The following is a 24,508-nucleotide window of genomic DNA, read 5'->3' as shown; positions in this document are numbered from 1 at the left end:
AAAGGGTTGTATGATGTAGGGATTTTTGTGCACATAGTTCACTTGGGGATCATTCATGGAATGGTTTGTTGGTAGAAGAATTTTCAGGTATTTCCAATCTTTGTGCCTTAGTGATGGGAGGGCTATGAGATTCAATGTTTATAATAGTCTGAAAAATGCTGTAGATTTAACTCCAGTTTCAAACATTCTGGCTGGAGTGAGTAATGCCATGGGTGATGAAACATTGGGGAGTGATATTTTTAAGCTTTTGTTTGGAGTTATATAGGGGACAAGAGTCTGCTTTTAGGAGCTGGAATTTTGGAAAAGCAAACTGGGAGAGTTTTTACATGATGAATGTCTGTCAGGGCTGAACATTGAAGATTATATGGATTTCTGCAATGAATAGTTATGTCATATTGTTCATCACACTGCTGTCTAAGTGTCTCCTGTGAAAAATGGCATTAATAAGAGGACTGTGGATGGAGGAGTGTGCAGAGGAAATTAGGGAGAGAAATAAGGTGGTTGCGAGAATTGAGAATCACTTAAGGAGTGATCTTATTAAATATGAAAGGCAACAGGCTGTGGTGAAGAAATTGGTGAAGGTTCTGAAAGAGATTTACTGGAGGTCAGCTTGTGATAGTGTTGACACAATATTAATCAGAGATGTTTGGGGAATGATTAAGGAGATTGGGGGGGGGATTCATAGAGTTAATAACAATAGACAATAGACAATAGGTGCAGAAGTAGACCATTCGGCCCCTCGAGTCTGCACCGCCATTCTGAGATCATGGCTGATCATTCACTATCAATACCCAGTCCCTGCCTTGTCCCCATATCCCTTGATTCCACTATCCATCAGATATCTATCTAGCTCCTTCTTGAAAGCATCCAGAGAATTGGCCTCCACCGTCTTCCGAGGTAGTGTATCCCACACCTGCACAACTCTCTGGGAGAAGAAGCTCTTCCTCAACTCTGATTTAAATAACTGACCTCTTATTCTCAATCCATGCCCTTTGGTACTGGACTCTCCCAACATCTGGAACATATTTCCTGCCTCAATCCTATCAAATCCTTTAATTATCTTAAAAGTTTCAATCAGATCCCCTCTCAATCTCCTCAATTCCAGCGTGTACAAGCCCAATCTCTCTGCGTAAGACAGCCCTGCCATCCCAGGAATCAACCTAGTGAATCTACGCTGCACTTCCTCAACTGCCAGAATGTCCTTCCTTAGTCCTAGAGACCAAAACTGTACACAATATTCCAGGTGTGGTCTCACCAGGGCCCTGTACAAATGCAAAAGGACATCCTTGCTCTTGTATTCAATTCCCCTTGTAACAAAGGCCAACATTCCATTTGCCCTCTTCACTGCCTGTTGCACTTGCTCATTCACCTTCATTGACTGGTGAACTAGGACTCCTAGGTCTCTTTGCATTTCTCCCGTACCTAACTCTACACCGTTCAGACAATACTCTGCCCTCTTGTTCCTGCTTCCAAAGTGGATAACTTCACATTTATTCACATTGAATGACATCTGCCAAGTATCTGCCCACTCACCCAGCCTATCCAAGTCTCCCTGTATTCTCCTAACTTCCTCTTTGCATGTTAAACTGCCACCTAGTTTAGTATCGTCAGCAAACTTGCTGATATAGTTTTCAATGCCCTCATCTAAATCATTGACATAAATCGTAAAGAGCTGTGGTCCCAATACAGAGCCCTGTGGTACCCCACTAGTCACCTCCAGCCAGTCCGAGAAACACCCATTCACTGCTACCTTTTGCTTTCTATCTGCCAATCAGTTTTCTATCCATGTTGAAACCCTGTCCCCAATGCCATCAGCTCTGATTTTACTCACCAATCTCCTATGTGGCACCTTATCGAATGCCTTCTGAACATCTAGGTATACAACATCCACTGGCTTACCCTCGTCTAACATCATTGTTACACCCTCAAAAAACTCCAACAGATTAGTCAAGCATGATTTGCCCTTGGTAAATCCATGCTGGCTCGGCCTAATCCTATTTCTGCCATCTAGATGTGCCACTATTTTGTCCTTAATAATGGACTCAAGCATCTTCCCCGCGACTGACGTTAGGCTAACAGGGCGATAGTTCTCCGTTTTCTCCTTCCCTTCCTTCTTGAAAAGTGGGATAACATTAGCCACTCTCAAGCCTTCAGGAACTGATCCTGCATCTAAGGAACATTGGAAAATGATTACCAATGCATCCGCAATTTCCTGAGCCACCTATTTTAGAACCCTCGGATGCAGACCATCTGGACCCAGGGATTTATTAGCCTTCAGTCGTACCAGTCTACTCATCACAGTTTATTTCCTAATGTCAATCTGTCTAAATTCCTCTGATATCTTATGACCCTGGCCCATCCATACATCTGGGAGATTGCTTGTGTCCTCCCTGGTGAAGACAGATCTAAAGTACGCATTAAATTCTGTTGCCATTTCCCTGTTTCCCATAACAATTTCTCCCAATTCATTCTTCAAGGGGCCAACATTGTTCTTAACTATCTTCTTTCTCTTCACATAGCTAAAAAAGCTTTTGCTATCCCCTTTTATATTCCTGGCTAGACTGAGCTCATACCTGATTTTTTCTCTCCGTATTGCTTTTTTAGTTAAGATCTGCTGCTCCTTAAAACTTTCCCAATCATCTGTATTCCCACTCATCTTAGCCCTGTCATACTTCTTTTTCTTTAATGCTATACAATCTCTGACTTCCTTTGTCAACCACTGTGGCCCCTTCCCCCTCTTTGAATCCTTCCTTCTCATTGGAATGAACTGCTTTTGCATCTTTTGTATTATGCCCAAGAATATCTACCACTGCTGATCCATTGTCTTTCCTGCCAGGGCATCCGCCCATTTAACTTTGGCCAGCTCTTCCCTCATGGCTCTGTAGTCTCCTTTATTTAATTGCAACACTGACACCTCTGATCTGCCCTTATCCCTCTCAAATTGTGATAAAAACTTATCATGTTATGATCACTACTTCCTAATGGCTCCTTTACTTCAAGATCACTCACTACTTCCTAATGGCTCCGTTACTTCAAGATCACTCACTACTTCCTAATGGCTCCTTTACTTCAAGATCATTCCAGTATAACATTCCAGTATTGATTAAGGAAGGCAATTGTTACTGAAACAGAGAAGGTTGAGTCACTGGCTTAGTAATTTGCTGCAATTCATAATCAATATAATTTAATTTTAAGAGCCTAAATGATGTAGGGATGAGGTTTTAAGTGAATACGCTGATGAGTTGGAAGCAATCTGTAGCAAGGATAGTGATGTAGAGTTTTCTTTGCGCGAACTTAAGAAAGTTTTTGATAGTACAGGTCAGACGGCTCCAGGAAAGGGTGATATATGTTATTGTATGTTTCAGCAGATGGCTTACAACTCTTTAGATAATATTAGCATTTTTGGATCATATTTGGAGCTTAGGTCATCTTGGTTCCTCATAGAAAATGGTGCAAAACCTGGAAACACCCATGGGGTCCTTCTAGTTATAGGCCAACATCATTTGAGTAAGCTTATGGAACATATGGTAATATAACAATTGAATTTTATTTTGGGGACAAAGAGGTGATATGGCATTTTATCAGTGTGAATTTCAGAAGGGCTGAATGACATTACGTTTGGAAGATGACATTAGGAAAGCCCAGGTAAATAAGGAAGTTGCAAAATGCAGTAGTTTGATATTGAAAAAATCATATGATATGTTATGGGAGGATTAAATTATGGAAACGGTGTGAGAGGAAGGATATATATTGTTTTCAAAGTTTTTTATGTATGTTCCAGGCAGGTAAGTGTGGTTAAGGTATATTTGGGCTTCTATGTGCTGGAGAATGAGACCCCACATTGTAGCGCTTATTGTTTAATATTATGACTACTGATATTTTCTCTGAGATATGTACTGAGGTGGTGAAATCACTTTTTGCAGATGAATGGGTCTTAATGGATGAGAGGTAGCAAATTCAGTTTAATTGTAAATGGAATGTGATTCACGATTAATAATGTTGAACAGTGGGCAAATAGATGGGGTTTTAAGCTTTCAGTAGCTAAAATACATTATGTGTTTTACAAAGAGGATCAATAGACCTGTTTATTGATCCATATCATCCTCAATATCAATTGATCTGAAATTTTATAGTCGAACTCTTGAATACATGTCAATGGTACGATTTTGTGGCATGTGGCTGGTTAATGAGCCGACATGGACGCACCATATCTGTAAAATAATCTGTAAAGGAGCACCGAATATCCTTGAGTGTCTGTGTACATATTCTTGGGGCACTACTGGCCCATCACCATGACTCTGAGGGGTGGGCGGAAGCGATGCTACATGAAATCCACCAAGCTGCTCATCCACAAACTTCCCTTCCAGCATCTGGTGCAGAAGATCACACAGGACTTCAAAACCGATCCACGCTTCCAGAGCTCGGCCATCCTGCAGGAGGCCAGCGAGGCTTACCTGGTGAGGCTCTTTGCACCATTCACACCAAGCGAGTTACCCCTGTGCCCATAGACATTCAGATGGCCCACTTCATCTGCCGGCAGCGAGCCTAAGCCTGGCCTCGGCACCAAAATCAACAAGAGGATCTTTTAAGAGCCACTAATGTGGCAGATGAAAGGACAGTCATTTCCTGCTCATTACACTATTGTGGAGTTGACACATATTATCCCCCTGACCTCCCCCTGTAGGGGTTTTGGGATTGTTTAATGGGGAATCCCAGCTCTCACAATAACTGACCTACTTGTTTTGCTCGCAGCCTATTTCACCACTACATCGAATGTCACCCTTTAGCCTAAGAGCACCCTCCACACAGCAATAACTCCACCCATCTCACGTTCAGTGTGAACTTACTGCTCACAGTTCCTACATCCACTCCCAAATCCCTCAGCCGTATCACAAACAGCAAAGTTCCCAGAACAGATCCAAGTGAAACAGCACGTCACCAGCATCTGATCACAAAACCGCTCTCTGCCATCACTCTGTCTCCTATTGCAAAGACAATTCTGGATCCAGTTTACTAAACGGCCTGACTGAAGACCATATGAACCATATCAATAAACTTTGTCTGTGTCGGCAGACATAGGTGAGGATGGTCAGGACCAATAAACTAGTCTGTGTCGGTAGGGAGACCATATTGAGTAACTCCTTCACTCAAAATAGGAGAAAAATAAGTAAATAGAAAATAAATAAAAATTACAATAAATGCTGCAGATTCTGTGGTCAGAAGCAAAAGCAGAAAACTGGAAACTCCAGACCTGTCAGATCACCACCTGTACCAGGAAAACATTTGGATCTGTAACAAAGCAGGAAATCATTGCAAACCTACAAAACTTCAAACCATCAGGCAAAATCAATAGTGTGTGGTGAAGGTGATTCCACATTTAACAAGTACAATCGCGTGGTCGGAGCAGTCACACCAACTGTGGATAAAGGGACACAGGAACACACTGATCTGAGATGTGCAGGACAGGTTTGATAAGCCACTCCATCACAGGGGGTTGGGAATTTGTGAGCTGACCATGATTTCTGAACTTGCTGATGACAAATGAAGATGGGAACTGAGTTGTGAAGAGTGGTGCGAGTCCTTTTGTAGACTACAAAAGGTGACGTGATCAGACACAGGTCTGGCAGCTGGGATATTGTGGGGGAGGGAGGGTGTGAACTTGTACATTTTCACAGGAGAAAATATTTAATACAGAACATTTTCTAATTGTTCAAAGGCAACGGTGTCTGGTGGTGCAGAGGGAACTTGGAGACCTGGTGCATCATTCACAAAAGTCCATTTGCAGCTCCAGACAGAATTTGGAATGTGAACAGAATGTATCTGATGAAGGGGCTTCGGCCTGAAACGTTAACTCTGTTTCTCTGTCCTCGGGCCCTGCCTGACAGCTGTTTCCAGCTATCTCTGTGTTTTACTGGAATGTCAGAATTACCATCTTGGAAGTGGTTCATTGTTGCAGATTATCATTGTTAAGTTTTAAGAGATTTCAGCAGAAATTTAAAGAGGTTATGTGTCAGGTCTCCAGAGCATTAGGTATTAACTTTACAGTCTGACAAATACTGACGCTCTGCGTCTGAAGGTTGATCCGAGCGCTGTGTTTCTGTTCTGTTATGGATAAACCATTGGAAATTGGTGGTTGTGGGAGAGTGTGGAGCTGGACAATGAGAGGACGCTCTCGACTCTATCTGTCACTCTGACTCTGTCTCCTCCCCTTCCCGCCTCCGTCTCTCTGCACATTTCTCGGGCAGGTCGGGACACTGTGTATAAAAGGAGACTGCAGCAGTCGGTCTCTGGAGACAGACTGGCTAGTGTAGCATCTCTGAAGACAGACTGTCTGGTGACACCTCTCTATAAACCTACTGACGCTCACGGCTATCTTGACTATACCTTTTGCCACCCTGTCTACTGTACAAATGCCGTCCCTTTTATTTGCCACCGTCACATCTGTTCCCAGGGTGAGGCTTTCCTTGCCAGAATATCAGCGATGTCTTCATTCTTCAAAGAACGGGGTTTCCCTTCCTCTCTCATTGCTGCTGCTCTCACCCTCATATATCCCCTCCATTTCCCAGACATTTGCCCTTACCCCATCTTCTCACTGCCATAACAATGTTACAGTTCCCCTTGTCCTTACGTACTACCTCACAAGTGCCCATATTCAGCACAACATTCTACGTAAAGTCCACCATCTTCAAAGGGATTCCAGCATCCTTCCAACCACCCCACTCTCCACTTTCAGCCGCGATCACTCTCTCCGTGATACCCTTGTCCATCCATCCCTCCCCACTGATCTCACTGCTGTCACATCCCTGTATTCGGAACATGTGCTACACCTGCCCCTGCACCACCATTCAGAAACCCAAATAGTCCATCCAGGAGAAGCAAAACTTCACCTGCAAGCCTGTTGAGATTATCACCTGTATCTGGACAACACGCACAAAATGCTGGAGGGAGTCAGCAGGACAGGCAGTATCAATGGAAAAGAGTACAGTTGATGCTTTGGGCCAAGACCCTTCATCAGGACTGGAGAAAAAAAAGATGAGGATCAGAGTTAGAAGGTGAGGTGTAGAGGGGAAGAAACACAAGGTGGTGGGTGAAACTGTGAGAGGGGGCAGTGAAGTAAAGAGCTGGAAAGTTTATTGGTGAATAAGATACAGGCTGGAGAGGGGGAATCAAGAAGGAGAGGACAGAAAGCCATGGACGAAAGAAAACAGGGACGAACACCAGAGGGAGGTGATGGGCAAGTAGGAAGATAATGTGAGATGGAAACGGGAATGGGAAGTAGTGAAGGAGGCATGGGATATCACCAGAAGATAGAGAAATTGAAGTTCATGTCACCAGGTTGTAGGCTAGCCAGATGGAATATAAGGTGTTGCTCCTTCAACCTGAGTGTGGTCTCATCGCAAGAGGAGGAGGCCATGGATTAACATGAGAATCAACTGTATCCAGTGCTCACTGTGTGGTTTCCTCAACTTTTGACAATGAATTCCACAGAATTCATTGGCTAAAGAAATGTCTTCTCATCACTGTTTTGAAGAGACATCCTACTATTCTGAGTGTGTGCCATCTGGTGCTGCACTAACCCACTACAGGAAACATTCTCTCCACCTTCACTCAAGTGGTTATAATATGATTCTCTCCTTGTTCTTCTAAACTCCAGCAAGTACAGGCCCAAAAGAATGAAAAGCTCCTCTCATGTTAACCCTTTCATTCCCAGGGTCATTCTCGTGAACCTACTCTGGACTCTCTCTGATGCAACCACATCATTCCTTGGATGAAGTGCCCAGCATTGCTCACAGTACTCCTTGCAGACTGACAAATGTCAGCGTGAACAAGTGGGTCCCTGTTTTTACATTTCTGTGAAAAAACTAACTCATTTTCATTCTTATATTTTGCTGATTTTAATGTAATCTTCTCTCTCAGATGTGATTTCTATTTCCCTTCCATGGTGATGACTTTGCATTCAATGTCAACAACATCTCTTCCACAATCACCATCAGCGCTGGTGTACCACAAGGCTGCTTGCTTTGACCACTACTCTACTCACTTTTCTATCTGTGATTGTGTGGCTAAGTACAACTCCAATGCCATATTTAAGTTTGCAGATGACACCACTGTTGTTGGATGAATCAAAGGTGGTGACACACTTGCCCTCAGGAAGGAGATGGACGATCTGGTTGAATGGTGCCACAACGACAACCTCTCACTCAATATCAGCAAAACCGAAGAGCTGATCACTGACGACAGGAGGAGAAAACCAGAGATCCATGATGATCATCATCAGGGACTGGAGGTGGAGAGAGTCAGTAACATTAAATTTCTCAGTTACAAGGAGGGCGGATGAAGGAAAGGCAGTGGATGTTGTCTACATGGACAACATGGCCTTTGACAAGGTCCACACGGGAGGTTAGTTAGTATGATTCAGTCACTAGGTATACATGGTGAGATAGTAAATTGGATTAGACATTGGCTCATTGGGAGAAGCCAGAGAGTGGTAGTGGAGGATTGCTTCTCTGAGTGGAGGACTGTGACTAGTGGTGTGTCACAGGGATCAGTACTGGGTCCATTGTTATTTGTCATCTATATCAATGATCTGGATGATAATGTGGTAAATTGGATCAACAAATTTGCTGATGATACAATGATTGGAGGTGTAGTGGACAGTGAGGAAGGTTTTCAAAGCTTGCAGAGGGATCTGGACCAGCTGGAAAAATGAGCTGAAATATGGCAGATGAAGTTTGATACAGACTCGTGTGAGATATTGCACTTTGGAAGGAAAAACCAAGGTAGAACATATAAGGTAAATGGTAGGTCACTGAGGAGTGCAGTAGAACAGAGGGATCTGGGAATACAGATACAAATTTCCCTAAAAGTGGTGTCACACATAGATAGGGTAGTAAAGAGAGCTTTTGGTACATTGGCCTTTATAAATCAACGTGTTGAGTATGTGAATTGGAATGTTATGGTGAGGTTGTATAAGAGGCCGGATTTGAAAATTTGTTGTCAGTTTTAGTCACCAAATTACAGGAAGGATATTAATCAAGTTGAAAGAGTGCAGAGAAGGTTTACAAGGATGTTGCTGGGACTTGAGAAACTGAGTTACAGAGAAAGGCTGAATTGATTAGGACTTTATTCCCTGGAGCGTAGAAGAATGAGGGGAGATTTGATAGAGGTATATAAAATTATAATGGGTATAGATAGAGTGAATGCAAGCAGGCTTTTTCCACTGAGGTTAGGGGAGAGGACATGGCTTAATGGTGAAGGGGGAAAAGTTTAAAGGGAACTTTAGGGGGGGCCTTCTTCACACAGAGAGTGGTGGGAGTGTGGAATGAGCTGCCAGATGAAGTGGTAAATGCGGGCTCACTTTCAACATTTAAGAACAACCTGGGCAGGTACATGGAAGAGAGGTGCATGGAGGGATATGTTCCAGGTGCAGGGCAGTGGGACCCGGCAGAAAAATGGTTCGGCACAGCTAAGATGGGCCAAAAAGCCTGTTTTTGTGCGGTAATGTTCGATAGATTTTTTTTACCCCAAATTATAAAAGGTTATCCACACAAAAATATACAAAATACACTCATTAAATATTTATAAGAATGTGAATATTACTGTCTATGACACACTCAAATCCCATGGGGGGAGGGGACGTCACCGTTCCCGGAATTCCCCCCCTGTCCCCACTCTGTTACAATGCTCGAAATTTCTCAACGTCTCCACTGATTGACAGCTCTCCCTGCCCCGCCTCCCGTGCTGCCGAATCAGTGTCACGTGATATCATGTCGCAACACGATTGCAACACGGGCGGACGTCACAGATAACTCATAGTTACCGATGTCGTTTCCTGGGGAACGGTCCGGAGCGAGCTGTGGGTCCGGGATGGTGGGCACGGGGTTGTAGTAAAGTGGAGTTGGTCTCTACTTTGGGTTTCGGCTCCACTGTGGGAATCGGCCTCTCCTCTTCCTGCCCACGGAACAGTGAGAATCTGTCAGCGCCTCACCGCACCGGCTCTCTGCCTCAGGTACAATATTTAAACCATATTTGCACAGTTACGTGGATAGGAAAGGTTGAGAGGGACACGGGCCTTAATGCAGGCGGATGGGACGAGTTCAGGTCGACAACATGGTCGGCGTGGATGAGTTTTACCGAAGGGACGGTTTCAGTTCTGTATAAATCACTGACTCTATTCTGGGCGGGTCAACCAGGGCAGGATGTACACTGTGAATGACAGGTTCATAAGAAGTTTTAATGAACAGAGACTTTGTGGGTTTCTGCCCCCACACCTTCTCTGGCAGATGATTTAGGATAGCACCTATTCTCTGTGTGAAGTATGTACATTTCAGATCCCCTTTAAATCTGTCTTTAAACAGTTGTGTACAATTCTAATGAGAGGCAGTTCTTTGGCTGATAAGGTAAGTAGAACACACAACCCTGTCTACCTGTGATGCCACATACAGGGAACTGTGTAACAATATTAGAGACACATGCACAGGTACTTTGGTGAGCAAGGCTTGGAGGGATATGAAACTAATGCAGGAAAGTGGGATTAGTATAACTGTTTGTGATGGTGGAGCATAAATGTGATGAGCCAGAGGTTCTGTTTCTGTCCTGTACAACCCTGGCACAGCAGTCCTCCACTGCAGTGGGGTTTGTTACCTTCATTCTCAGCTGTGAGCTTGTTCCACTGAACCCCTTATCCTCTGAGAAGATATTTGTATCCTTCCATTGTGACCAAGCGGTCTGCTGTCTCCTAATATTAACCAGTGTTCTTTACCAAATTCCCATTTAAAAGTCCTGTTACTGGTGCATGGGGAATGGGTGCATTTTGGTAGCCTTTTGAGGGGGTTGATTCTCTACTCACCCTAATGCATTAATACCTTTGTCCAACAAAAATCAATTGTCCTGGGTTCTGAGTGTTTCAGGTAAGTCCATCCTGAAGTTCCGTGTTCCAGGTTCCCACTGAACTTTCACAGTCAGTGGTTTCTGCATGTTTATACTGACCATCGAGAATCTGTCTCCACTAACTCAGCACTTGGTCTCTCTCCTACCCTGCCCTGGTGATTCAAATGATCATCAAGACGGTCCTTAAATACCAGCCTGCACCACCCCTCAGGCAGTGTGTTCCAGATTGGAACCTCCTTCATTTTGCCAGCTGGTCCATATCCCACATCAAGATTTGCTGGCCTCCTTTGCTGTCCATCATACCCCAGATCTTGGTGTCATCTGCAAACTTGCTGATCCAGTTTACCACATTCTCATCCAGCTCGTTTATACAAATGGAAAACATCAATGCCAGGATAATTTTTGTGAACCTACTGTAGACCCTCTCCTATGCGATGCTCGCCTTTTAGATAAGGGGCCCAAAACAGTTCACAATACTCCAAGTGTGATCGGACCAATGCCTTATAAAGTCTGAGATGATCCTATCGTTGAATATCTTTCCCAGTAATATCACTACCACTAATGTAAGAGTCAGCAGGGTATAGTTTCCTTTTTGTCCCTATTGCAGTTCTTAAAAAGAGGAAGAATATTTGTCATTTTCCACTCTTCTGCATCCTGGCCTGTAATTAAAAGAGCATCAGTTTTAAGTTTTGTTAAATTTTTGTCCTTATTTTATCCCTCAAGCATCAGGTTTTTTAATCAAAGTTCAAAGTAAATTTATTATCAACTCCACAACTTTGAGGTTTGTTTCAAACAGGTTGCCACAAAACAAAGCCAGAAGAACCCACTAATAAAATAAGACCATCGAACACCCAATGTGCAGAAAGAAAGACAAATCCTGCAAACAATCAACACAAGCAAATTCTGCCACATCAAATTGCCTCCAGTTTGAAAGGGAAGTTACAGGCTATCTGTTTGCCAGAAAAAGAGATTCACTGGTGTCACCTTAAACCAGAAACAGTGGAGATAACTCCATTTAACTTCACTTAACTCACCACTAAACTGTTCCCCTCAATCTATCACTTCAATTTCAATGATTCTGCATCTCATGTTCTCTATTTATTTAATTATGACCTATTATTATTTTCTCTCTTGTATTTACACATTATTGTCATTTGCACATTGGTTATTTGGTCACCCTGTTGTTGCGGTCTTTCTGTTGTGGTTCTTGGATTTACTGAGTAAGACCGTACAACATAGCAGCAGAATTAGGCTATTTGGCCTGTCAAGTCCGCTCTGCCATTCAATCTTGGCTGACCCTTTTTACCCTATGCAGCCCCACTCCCTGGCCTTCTCCTCATAACCTATGATGACATGTCCAATCATGAGCCTATCAAGTTCTGCCTTAAATACACCCAAGGATTTGGCCTCCACAGTTGCCTTTGGGTATAAATTGACCTAATTCATCACCCTCTGGCTAAAGAATTTCCCTGCATTTCTGTTTTAAATGGACACCCCTCTATCCTGAGGGTGTGCCTTCTATTCCTAGTCTTCCCCACTACAGGAAACAACCTTTCCACATGTACTCAGTCCAGGCCTTTCAACATTCAAAATGAGATTTCAACCCCCCCCCCCCCATCCTTCAAAATTCCAGTGAGTACAGACCCAGAGCTATCAAAATTTCCTTGTATGATGACCGATTCATTCCCAGAATCACCCTTGTGAACCTCTTCTGAACCCTTTCCAATGCCAGCACATCTTTTCTTAGATGAGGAGCCCAAAACTCTTCACAATATTCAAGGTGAGGCCTCACCAATGCCCTATAAAGTCTCAGCATCACATCCCTGCTCTTGTATTCTAACCGCTTGATGTGAATGCTAACATTGCTTTTGCCTTCCTCACCCCTGACTCTGCCTTCAAGTTATCTTTAGGTTCATCTGCACAAAGACTCCCAAGTCCCTTTGCATCTCAGATTTTTGGATTTTCTCCCTATTTGGAAAATATCTGTGCATTTATTTCTACTACTAAAGTGCACAACCATGCATTTTCCAACAATGTATTTCATTTGCCATTGTCTTGACCATTCTCCCAATCTGTCACCATTCTCTTAGTCTAAGTACTTCTGCAGCTTACCTGTTTCCTGTACAGTACCTGCCCTTCTCGTCATCTACAAACTTGCAAAAAAGCCATCTATTCTATCATATAATTTATTGATATACAGCATAAAAAGAAATGGTCCCAACACCGACCCCTGCGGAACACCACTACTCACTGGTAGCCAGCCAGAGAGGATCCTTTTATTCCCACTTGCTGCCTTGTAACAATCAGCCAATGCTCTAACCACGCCAGTAACGTTTCTGTCATACCATGGGCTATTAACTTGTTAAGCAGCCTTATGTGTGGCACCTTGTTAGTGGCCTTCTGGAAGTCAAAATATACAACATCCGCTACATCTCCTTTATCTATCCTGCGGGTAATCTCTTCAAGGAATTCCAACAGGTTCATCAGGCAAGATTTTCCCTTAAGGGAACCATGCTGACTTTGTCCTTTCTTGTCCTGTGTTTCCAATACTCCATAACCTCATCCTTAACAATTAACTACAACATCTTCCCAACCACTGAGATCAGGCTGACTGGTCTATAATTTCCTTTCTGCCACCTTCCTCCTTTCTTAAAGAGTGGAGTGACATATGCAATTTTCCAGTCCCTGTGCAGGATGCTGGAGTCCAATTATTCTTGAATGATCATTACTAATGGCATCACAGTCTGTAGCAAACAGCCCTAGAGTGCAATTCATCTGGTCTGGGTGACTTAGATACCGTCAGGTCTTTCAGCTTTTTGAGCACCTTTCCCTTATAATAATAGTAATAATAATAATAACTGCACTCCCTTCTCTCCACTCACACCCTTCAACATCTGGCACACGGCTAGTAACTTCCAGTGATGCAAAGCACTCATGTAGTTCATCTGCCGTCTCCTTCCCCACCACCCTGTTGTTATTTCTCTGGCCTGATTTTCTAGCAGTCCAAAATCCAGTCTCATCTCTCCTTTATGATTTACATACTTGAAAAAGCTTAAACTATCCACTTTAATAATATTTGCTAGGATATTTATTCTTTATCCTCTTTAGTTTGCTCTCTGTAAGGTGTTAGAAGCTTCCCAATCCTCTGTATTCTGCCTATTTTTTTTCTTTGTTTTATGCCCTCCCTTTTGGTTTTACATTTGCTTTGACTTCCTTGTCAGCCAAAGGAATTCCTTGAATTCCTTGTTTCGGGAATACATTTATCCTGTACCTCCCTCATTTTACTCAGAAACTCTACCTTTTTTGCTCTGCTGCCATCTCTTGCCAGCATCCCCTTCCAATTTACTTTAGCCAACTCCTCTCTCATACCACTGTTACTACCTTTACTCCACTGAAACACTGCTATGTCAGACTGTACTCTCTCCCTATCCAATTTCAAGTTGAACTCAGTGATACTGTGATCACTGCCTCCTAAGGGTTCTTTTACCTTATGTTTCCTAATTGCCTCCTGTTCATTAAATAACACAATCCAGTATAGCTGATTCTCCAGTAGGTTCAACAACAAACTGCTCTAAAAAGACATCTCCTAGGCATTCAACAAATTCAGTTTCTTGAGATCTGTTTCCAACCTGATTTTCCCAAACGACCTGCATGTTGAAATCTCCCATGATATCTCCAATACCATTGCCCATTTGACATGCCTTTTCTATTTCCTGTTGTAATCTGTGGTCCACATCCAAACAACTGTTGATGGCCTGTTTTCAACTGCATCAATGTCCTTTTACATTTGCAGTTTTTTTTAACTCTATGCAAAATGATTCAACATCTTCCGATGCTATGGCACATCTTTCTACTGATTTGATACCATTCTTTACCAGCAGAGCTGTGCCATCCCCTATGCCTACCTTCCTGTCCTTCTGATTTGTCTAACTTGGGCTTTTAGCTCCCAACTCTAAATAGTTTTCTGCCATGATTCAGTGATGATCACATTATACATGACAATCCATGATAGGGCAATAAGATTATCCAGCTTATTTTTTATACTCTGTGCATTGAGATATAACACTTTAAGTATTGAATTTGCTATCCTTATTGATTCTGCATCCCTGTGCTCTTCCTGACAGCGTGACTGCATGCTGTCTTTTCTTTCCTTACCATCTGTACTATCCTGAGTCCTTTCATGCCAGTTCTCATACCCCTGCCAAATTAGTTTATACCCTCCCCAACAGCTCTAACAAACCAGCAGTATGCCCACAGGAAGATAAATCCCAGGGTTGAGATGATGACAGAAATGTATTTTGATAATACATTTACTTTCAGCTTTGAACTTTGTAGTAGAGAGCCAGGTGTTGTACTGGTCTGTGTCCTCACTGGCTGGTGCTGTGCTCTGGCAGCTGTGTGCTTGGAATATGGTGTTAGTGTTTTTACAGAAGTGTGTCCTTATTACACAATTGATCTTGTCCAACCAGGAGCTTAGAAGATTCACTGGAGACTAGAATATTTTTTCAGACTATTACTGGTCACAGGATAATTCTGGGATGATCTAGACTATTTGACCCATCAAGTTTATACCAGCTCCTGCTACATTTCCGCAGTCCCATTCCCCACTCTGTCCCCACAGCTCTGCAGGTTATTTCCCCTGAAGGACTTGTCTAATTCCTCTTTGAACACTGGTTGTTCCTGCCACAATCTGGTGAGTCCCGTATTTTCCAAGGTGAAGTCAAGAATGTCCATCTCGCTGGTGGGCCACACACTGTTTCAGGAAACCTTCCTGAGCACACTTAATCACATCCAAGTTACAGGTGGTATGAGAGTCCCAGTCACGCTGGGGAGATTTTTCACTATCGATACTCTGTTGTTTTTACATCAGCCCATAACCTGCCGACACATCTGTTTCTCTCTCTTACTGGCTGGGGGAAGCCCTACAGTATAATACAATGATTGCACCTTTCTCATTCCTTAGTTCCACCCACATTGTCTCACTGGATGAGCCTTTGGGATGACCTTGAATTTGTGACATTCTGCCTGATCAGCAGTACAGCTCCCCAATCCTCATTCACCTCCCTCTGGACTGTCTGAATCTGAATCCTGGAATGTTTCGCTGCCACTCCTGCCCTTCTCTGTAATGGATGAATCACTGTGCCATGTACTAATTCAGGCTCTAAGTACGTCTGCATTAACTGTTCCACACCCGGCACTGATACAAACACCCTTCAGCCCCTCGGTGCCACTGTGCTCATTAACTTGGCCTAACTATGCAGTGGTGTACTGGGCCAGTGGCATCAACACGGATGCTGCCATCTGAGAATAAACTGATTAGAAAGGCTGGCTCTGTTATAGGAGTAAAACTGGACACACTGGAGGCGGTGGTAGAACAAAGGACCCGACTGAAAATCCTGGCAGTTCTGGACAGCGTTTATCACCCTCTGCATGCCTCCTTGGCTGAACAGAGGAGCACCTTCAGTAACTGACTAAGACAACTGTGCTGCTCCGAGGAGCGTGTATGAAGTCATTCTTACACTGGGCCATTAGGCTCTGTAATGAGTCAACCTATAGCCGGGGAAGTGATGTTAGACTGTTTATGGTAACTTTTTATTCTTACTCTTACTTCTAATATTTGTTTATCTGTGCACTTGTAGTGCTACTGACACACTGTAATTTATCTATTTGGACTTACTTTCTGTGTTAATCCATATCCGTCAATGCCACGACCCATCTCTCACTTTCACTCTTCCCATTTCCTCTCCTGAAAAAAACTCAATGATCCATGTAACTAAAACCCTCCGTCCTGCACGAGCTTGTGAACCACACATATAACTGTACCATCTTTTTACTTTTTCCCTATTTATTTCGCTAGCAGGTGACACTGGGATTACCTCCACCACTGAGTTTCTACTTAACTTTTTCTCCCAACTTTTTCCCCAACTGCGAAGAGAACTCTGTCTCTTTTGTTAGAACCAATATGGACACGACCTCTGGCTGCTCACCCTGCCCTTTCAGAATGGCCTGTACTTGTTCAGTTACATCCTTGGCCCTGGTACCAGGGAGGTAATGCGCCATCCTGCAGTCTCGCTCCTTGCCACAGATACACCTGTCTGTGACCCCGGCTAAAGACTCCCCCGTCACTGAGGCTCACCGAGAACACAGAACAGTACAGCACAGGAACAGGCCCTACTTCCCATGATGTCTCTGCTGAACGCGATGCCAAATGAAACTAAATCTTTTCTGACTGCGTATAATTCATATGCTTCAATTCTCTGAATATTAATGAGCTTATCTGAAGCCCTGTTCAATGTCATTATCATATCTGCTTCTGCCTCTCCCCATGGCAGCCGAAACCTGGCCCTCGCCACAGTCTTGATAGTCTTGATAGATGATAGATGATAGTCTTGTTCATAATGTGGTGAGGGGATTGCAGACCACAAGCTCAGATGGGAACTTTGAGCTGAAGGGCTCATTGCTGTGTGAATATGGAAACAGAAATCTTACCTGCCTTATCCTGTTGGAGACCAAATGTCTAATCACAACATGCCTCCCCAGCACACTCCCTGTCATTGACAACCATGGACTCCTCCCTCCTCTGGGTCATTAATATCAGTAATAAATCATTGATGATCCAGAACTGGTTGCTCACAAGTTATGTCATCCCAGTCTGAAGGGCAACTTTTCCACACACAGGTTGGTCAGTGTATGGAATGAGCTGCCAGGGGGAGTGGTTGAGACAGGTACATTGAAAATGGTACTTGGACAGGTAGATGGGAAGGAAAGGTTTTGAAGGATATGGGCCAAATTCAAGGAAATGGGACAATGAGGATGATAGCCTTGTTCATAATGTGGTGGTGAGGGGGTTGCAGACCACAAGCTCAGATGGGAACTTTTAGCTGAAGGGTTTGTTTCTGTGCTGTGTGAATCTGACAGTTAACCCCGTTGACTTAGTTGAATGATATTAAACTTTTCTAAATGATGTTATTTCTTCATTGATTATAGACTCCAGTAGCTGAAGTGAAGTTAACTGGACTACAGTCACCTGCTTTTGATCTTCCACCCTTCTTCAACAATGGTTTTCAACTCCACTGGGACCTTTCTGTAACAGTGAGTTTTGACAGACTTCAATGTCTCTACTTTCTCTCCAGACTTCAGTGTCTGTCGTTGGGAACTGGTAATGTTTGCTTGTAGTCCCATTAGTTTCTCCCTAGTGATGGCGGTTATTACACATTATTGCACAATGTTGAAATGTTACCATCAGATATCTGTGGGATGTTTGCTGTGTCCCCACTGTGAACACTAATTCCCTGTCGGCCTGATGTTCAGTGCAGACTGGTAATCCTGTGACACTGCTGGTGCCTGACTCCATCGGTCTCTGCTGTTGCTCTGGATTCATCAGCTGCGTGGAGAGCAGGAGCCCCTGCTGGGGCTTTACGTATCTTACTACCCTGGTTTACATATTGACTTTCACAGTGAGGATACAATATCCTTGGTCGACCCTGACCAGCGGAGGGCCATCACCAACATCTCTGTCTGTAGCCTCCTCTCCTGCTACAATGAGGCCAAATACAGGTTAGCCGAACAACACCTCATATTCTGACTGTGTAGCCTCTAATCTTAAAGGCATGAACATTGATTTCTCAAAATTCTGGATATCACTACACTCTGTTTCCCTCACCCCCACTTCTTTCCCCCCCATTCTGATGCCATTTAACCCCTTCACTTCTCCTCACCCACCCTCATGACCTGCCCATCAATTCTCTCTGGTTCTCCACCTCCTTCGTGTTATCCCATGGTCCAATGTTCTCTCCTATTGGATTCTCCCCTACCATCTCATTCTGGCTTTTGTCCCTTTCTTTCTCATCCTGATGAAGGTCCTCCGCCCAAAATATCGACTGTTTTCAGAGTTCTGTGTATTGATTAAACTAATCAAACTGGTACAGTGGAAGAGGAATTTGTGGAGTGGTCAGAAACAGTTTCTTACACCAGGACCTTACCCAGGAACAGGACATTTCAGTTGTAATCTGTGTAATGAGGTGGGATTACAGAGAGATCTTGTGGTGAAGGATCCCTGAAGAAGTGACCACAATGAGGGAGAACTTCAGACCACAAATTGAGGGTGAACACCAGGGTCCAGGTTTGAGGTTAGGGTTTTCCTTCCACTAGATGAGCTGCCAAGCATGGCTGACGAGCCCATCTGCCCATAGCAGTTGGTTATATGATGCTCGTAAACCAATTTGCACCTTCCCGTCACGAGAAACAGTTCCGTCGGGCTTAGTAGCTAAACCGTCTGTAAATGTCAGGAGCTGGATTTGGCTGACAGAGGCAATTTGTGGCGCACACCATCGGCAGCATTTAATGGGAAGTGGGAGCTTGTCCCATTACTCCCCATCACCAGTTAAGACAGCTGTCAGGCACCAATATGTTGTTATGTGAATGGGAAACTCAGTTGGAATGGGTTGCCACCAGCAGATCGTGGTTGTTGCAGCTCTCAAAGGTATCTATGCAGCAGTACCCCAATCTGCTTCTGATTAAATCTCTCATGACAATCACAGCTCCATTCTCATCTCTCTTTGATATTTCCCCTTTTGTGCTTTATCCCATCGGGAGAACACCTGAGGATCTTGAGACCACTCCTCCCCGTGTCTTCTTTCCCTCCCCCTTTCACCATCATTGTCCCTACATGTAAAGTGCCTATGAAAAGTATTCATGCCCCTTGGAAGTTTTCACATTTTATTGTTTTACAATATGGAATCACAGTGGATTAAATTTGGCTTTTTTTTTTACTGATCAACAGAAGAAGTCTCTCGTGTCAAAGTGAAAACAGATCTCTACAAAGTGCTCTAAATTAATTACAGATATAAAACACAATATAATTATCTGTATATGTATTCACCCCCTTTAATATAACACACCAAATCATCACTGGTGCAGCCAATTGGTTTTAGGACTTACATTATCAGTTAAATGGAGATCACCATGTGCAGTCAAGGTATTTCAATTGATTGTAATAAAATTACACTAGTCAGTACCCTGGCAAAAACTACACCATGAAGACAAAAGAACACTCCAAGCAGCTCTGCAAAAAGCTTATTGAAAAGTACAAGTCAGGAGATTGATACAAGAATATTTCCAAGTCACTGAATACCCTTGGAGTCAAGTTCAGTCATAGAAACAAAAAAACCTACAGCACAATACAAGCCCATCAGTCCACAATGTTGTGCCGAACATGTCCCTACCTCAGAAATTACCAGGCTTACCTAGAGCCCTCTATTTTACTAAGCTCCATGTACCTATCTAAAAGCATCTTAAAAGACCCTATCGTATCTGCCTCCACCACCATTGCTGGAAGCCAATTCCACGCACTCACCACTCTCTGATTAAAAAAACTTACCCCTGACATTTCTTCTGTACCTACTCCCCAGCACCTTAAACCTGTGTCCTCTTGTGGCAACCATTTCAGCCCTTGTAAAAGTCTCTGACAATCCACACGATCAATGCCTCTCATCATCTTGTACACCTCTATCAGGTCACCTCTCATACTCCTTCATTCCGAGGAGAAAAGGCCAAGTTCACTCTACCTATTCTCATAAGGCATGCTCCCCATTCCAGGCAACATCCTTGTAAATCTCCTCTGCAACCTTTCTATGTCTTGCATATACTTCCTGTAGTGAGGCAACCAGAACTGAGCACAGTACTCCAAGTGGGGTCTGACCATGGTCGGGTATAGCTGCAACATTACCTCTTGGCTCCTAAATTCATTCCCATGATTGATGAAGGCCAATACATCATATGCTTTCTTAACCGCGGAGCCAACCTGCGCAGCTGCTTTGAGTATCCTATGGACTCGCACCCCAAGATCCCTCTTATCCTTCACACTGCCAAAAGTTGACCTACCCCGACATGGTCCATTCCCTGTATGTTTGTATGCCTGTCTTAATACAGGACTCCCTTACTCTTATACTCAACACCCTGACCGGTGGGGACCAGCATTCTGTACAACTTATCCCGTTGTGTAGCCATGTTCAGTGAGCTATGTGCCTGGATCCCAAGATCCCCAAGATCACTCTTTTCACCAATGCTGTGAAGGGGTCAATCATTAACATTAACCTTTCTTCTTTCATTTGACCTCCCAAAGTACAATACCATATTCCCTCCCAGATTAAGTTCCTTCTGCAACTTCTCTGCATATGTTTGTGATCTATATCCCACTGTATGCATTGATCAATATTTATACTGTCCACAATTCCACCAACCTTGCTGTCACATGTAAACTTGTAAACCACCCATCAACATTTTCCTCCAAACATCGATATATATCACAAACAACATAATTCCCAACACCAATCCTAGTGGATCACCACTGCACATTGACTTACAGCCCTATATAGCCTTCTATGAGGAATCCATTTCTGAATTGAAATTGCAATTTATATTGAATCCCACTAAGGTCAGTAGAGATCATGTCCACTGTCTTGCCCTCATCAAGCACCAGGATGTTGGGACTGATTATTTTTACATTGTATGTCAGTGATTTCTTTGCCCATTCTCTTCATCTGTCCTTCCTTATTTCCTCAAAAATACCTGCGCCTCCACCTGTCTCTTATAACTATATTACAATCACAGCACGGAAACAGGCCATCTGGGCCCTTCTAGTCCGTGCTGAATGCTTACTCTCACTTAGTGTCACCAACCTACACTCAGCCCATAATCCTCCATCCCTTTCCTGACCAAATACCTATCCAAATTGATGATGGAATTAATGGATTTGTTGCAAAATTTGCAGATGATATGAAGAGAGAGGTGGAGCTGCAGATATTTTTGAGGAAATAGGGAGGGACAGACGGATGAAGAGAATGGGCAAAGAAGTGGCAGATGGAATACAGAACTGGGAAGTGTATGGCCATGCATTTCGGTTGAAGAAATATTAAAAGTTGACTATTTTCAAAATGGAGGGTAGATACAAAAAAATACGCCAAATGGCTTAATTCTACTCCTGTATCTTATAACCTGTATCACCACCACCAAAACCTCGATCAATTTTGTCAAGTGTGATCTGCCCAAACAAAACCATGCTGATTGTCCCTAAGCAAGCCATGCCTTTTCAAATGTCGATAAATCCTGTACCTCAATTTCAAACTCGGATCTGCTAGTCTTTAAACAACTCCCGCATGTCAGATGTGGACTTGTCTGACAGTGGCTGCTCCCAATCAATGCCCCTTGACTTCTGTCTTACTCCGTCCTAACTTGCCCTCTTGCAATTCAGTACCTTCATACAAGATCTGCTTTTATTCTTCCTCATAACTAAGAAAAAAAATAAGATCCCAGAATATTCACTGACTCTTCACTGTCAGCTTTCCTGGCTCATTTTCCAAAACTAATTCCTCCTGTCTGTTCTCTCCTCTTGTTGGGCTCTATACATAATGTTTCAAACACTCTTCAGATTCAATGAAGAAATATTGTGCATCTTAGTATTAAGCAAGTTTCAATCAATTCTAGGGAAGCTAAAGTCCCCCCTCTGGTTATTGGGGTCCAGTATGATAATCCTTTCAGTCTAACTGCATTTTGCATCTGTAAGTGAGCCTTCCAGTTTGTTGTGACATTCCCAGTGGGGTAACCTCTGCTCCTGTTAAACCCACCTGACCAGAACTCAAGTGTAAAGCAATGAAACCCAGGAATGTTGAGCTGCCAGCCCTGTCCCTCCAACAACAGAATACTTCTAATGTTGAAATAAACTCATTTCAGCCCATCAGTCCCAGCATGTTTATTAGCTTGACATTGGCTCTCGTTCTTTTCAGACTGTCTTGTCATACATACTTTCTCCCACTTGCTACTCCAGTGCAAACTTTGCCAAGTGACACCATCAAACCTCCTGGTGAGGATATTGGTTCCCCTCCTGTTCAGATGCAAATAGTCTTGTTTGTCCCGCTCTCCCACCTGCCTGGAAGAGAGCCCATTGATTCATGAATCTGAAGCCCTCACTCCTGCATCAGATCATCATCAACATATTAAAGTGCAGGCATTATCGAATTCTCACCACACCAGCACATGGTTTGGGGCATAATTCCGAGATTGCAATCCTGGAAGTCCCACTTTTTTTCTCGAGTTCGCGAAAATCACTTTGTAGGACCTCATCCCTGCTTGTTTAACCCCTTCCGTGTAGCAGGAAGAAAGCTCCCCTCCTCAAAGTACCCGTTCCACCTTTCCTTCGAAAGGCCTTGCAGCTGAAGCCCCACCCACCTCGCACCAGCTCCTCAGCCACCGCTTTACCTGGGGTTAAGAAGGCGCCAGAGGTGCGGTCTATATGTCCTTATATCTGCCTTATCCTGTTCCTTTATGTGACCGGACTTTCATTTCCCTGGCGACCCAGAGGAACAATTGTTCAAATGAATTAACCCTCTCATCACTGGAAGTGACTGCCCACCAACTGCTGTGTGTGAGGGCGCTCGCACTGGTCATAGGGTCTGGGAGGGACAGACCGAGGTTCTCGAGTATTTGCGAAATGGAAAATCACTTCCTATAATTTAAAGCAGGAGAATCAGCAAATTCCCAGAAATCCTCCAGACTGTACGTGTGTGTGAGGGAGTTTATTTTCGGCTTGAGCGCTGTGTTGCAGATAAACCGTTGGAAATTGGCGGGTGTTGTAAAGTGAAGGCGGAGCTGGACGATGAGCAAACAGGAGGAAATCTGCAGATGCTGGAAATTCAAACCACACACAAAATGCTGGTGGAACGCAGCAGGCCAGGCAGCATCTCTAAGGAGAAGCACTGTCGACGTTTCGGGCCGAGACTCTTCGTCAGGACTGACTGAAGGGAAAGATAGTAAGAGATTATATATATCTCCCCTCCCCGCCTCCGTCTCTCTGCGCGTTTCTCGGGCAGGTCGGGGCGCTGTGTATAAAAGGAGACAGCAGCAGTCGCTTTGTCACTGAGCAGCGATCTGAATGAAGCAGCATCATGTCTGGCAAAGGGAAAGGAGGCAAAGGCGGAGCCAAGCGGCACCGTAAAGTGCTCCGTGATGACATCCAGGGCATCACCAAACCGGGCATCCGCCGTCTGGCTCGCCTTGGCGGCGTCAAGCAGATCTCGGGTCTGATCTACGAGGAGACCCGCGGGGTGTTGAAGGTTTTCCTGGAGCATGTGATCCGGGACGCGGTCACCTACACTGAACACGCCAAGCGCAAGATGGTCACTGCCATGGATGTGGTGTACGCTCTGAAACGCCAGGGCCACACTCTCTATGGCTTCGGCGGCTGAAAAACTCCCACTTCCTTCCGAGAACAACACAAAGGCTCTTCTAAGAGCCACCCACCGCCTCAGACGGAGCCGTGTCCACAACCTTATAATTATTTTTATCGATACAGACAGCTGAGTTACATTTGAAACAGATTAATCGTTTCCGCTTGAAATATTCCTGCGATTCCGCCTTTCTAATCGGTGATTACCGTAAATCCTGAATGTATTAAGATCGATCTTAATCCTTTTATCAGTCTTGGACAGAAATCAGTTCACTCGTTTAGAGAAAGGATTCCGTAATTACGCATTTAAATCTTAACTGAGGGAATTAGACATTAAAAATATTAAATGAAAATGACATTGTATAATTTGTGATATAATTAATGGTAAATAATTTT

The 24,508-nt window shown here is 43.8% G+C and overlaps 1 protein-coding gene and 1 long non-coding RNA gene across 2 annotated transcripts; both read left to right on the top strand.

Moving 5' to 3' along the window:
* The first annotated feature begins 9,840 nt into the window (after positions 1-9,840).
* LOC132383925 (uncharacterized) lies at positions 9,841-23,828 on the top strand. The gene is made up of 3 exons (XR_009508798.1): positions 9,841-10,009; positions 17,878-17,982; positions 19,673-23,828. It is a non-coding gene; the product is annotated as an uncharacterized LOC132383925 (long non-coding RNA).
* A 3-nt stretch (positions 23,829-23,831) lies between these two features.
* Positions 23,832-24,131, top strand: LOC132383690 (histone H4-like). The gene has a single exon (XM_059954882.1). The coding sequence runs from the start codon at positions 23,832-23,834 to the stop codon at positions 24,129-24,131; it is 300 nt and encodes a 99-aa protein (XP_059810865.1).
* The last annotated feature ends 377 nt before the right edge of the window (positions 24,132-24,508 follow it).

Source organism: Hypanus sabinus, chromosome 31 (assembly GCF_030144855.1).
Source record: "Hypanus sabinus isolate sHypSab1 chromosome 31, sHypSab1.hap1, whole genome shotgun sequence".
Lineage (NCBI taxonomy): Eukaryota > Metazoa > Chordata > Chondrichthyes > Myliobatiformes > Dasyatidae > Hypanus > Hypanus sabinus.
The sequence above is the reverse complement of the archived record's forward strand: the minus strand, read 5'-3'. Positions and strand labels throughout refer to the sequence as shown.

Excerpts from the sequence above, each read along its gene's own strand:
- LOC132383690 (XM_059954882.1), top strand. The coding sequence starts at position 23,832 with ATGTCTGGCAAAGGGAAAGGAGGCAAAGGCGGAGCCAAGCGGCACCGT.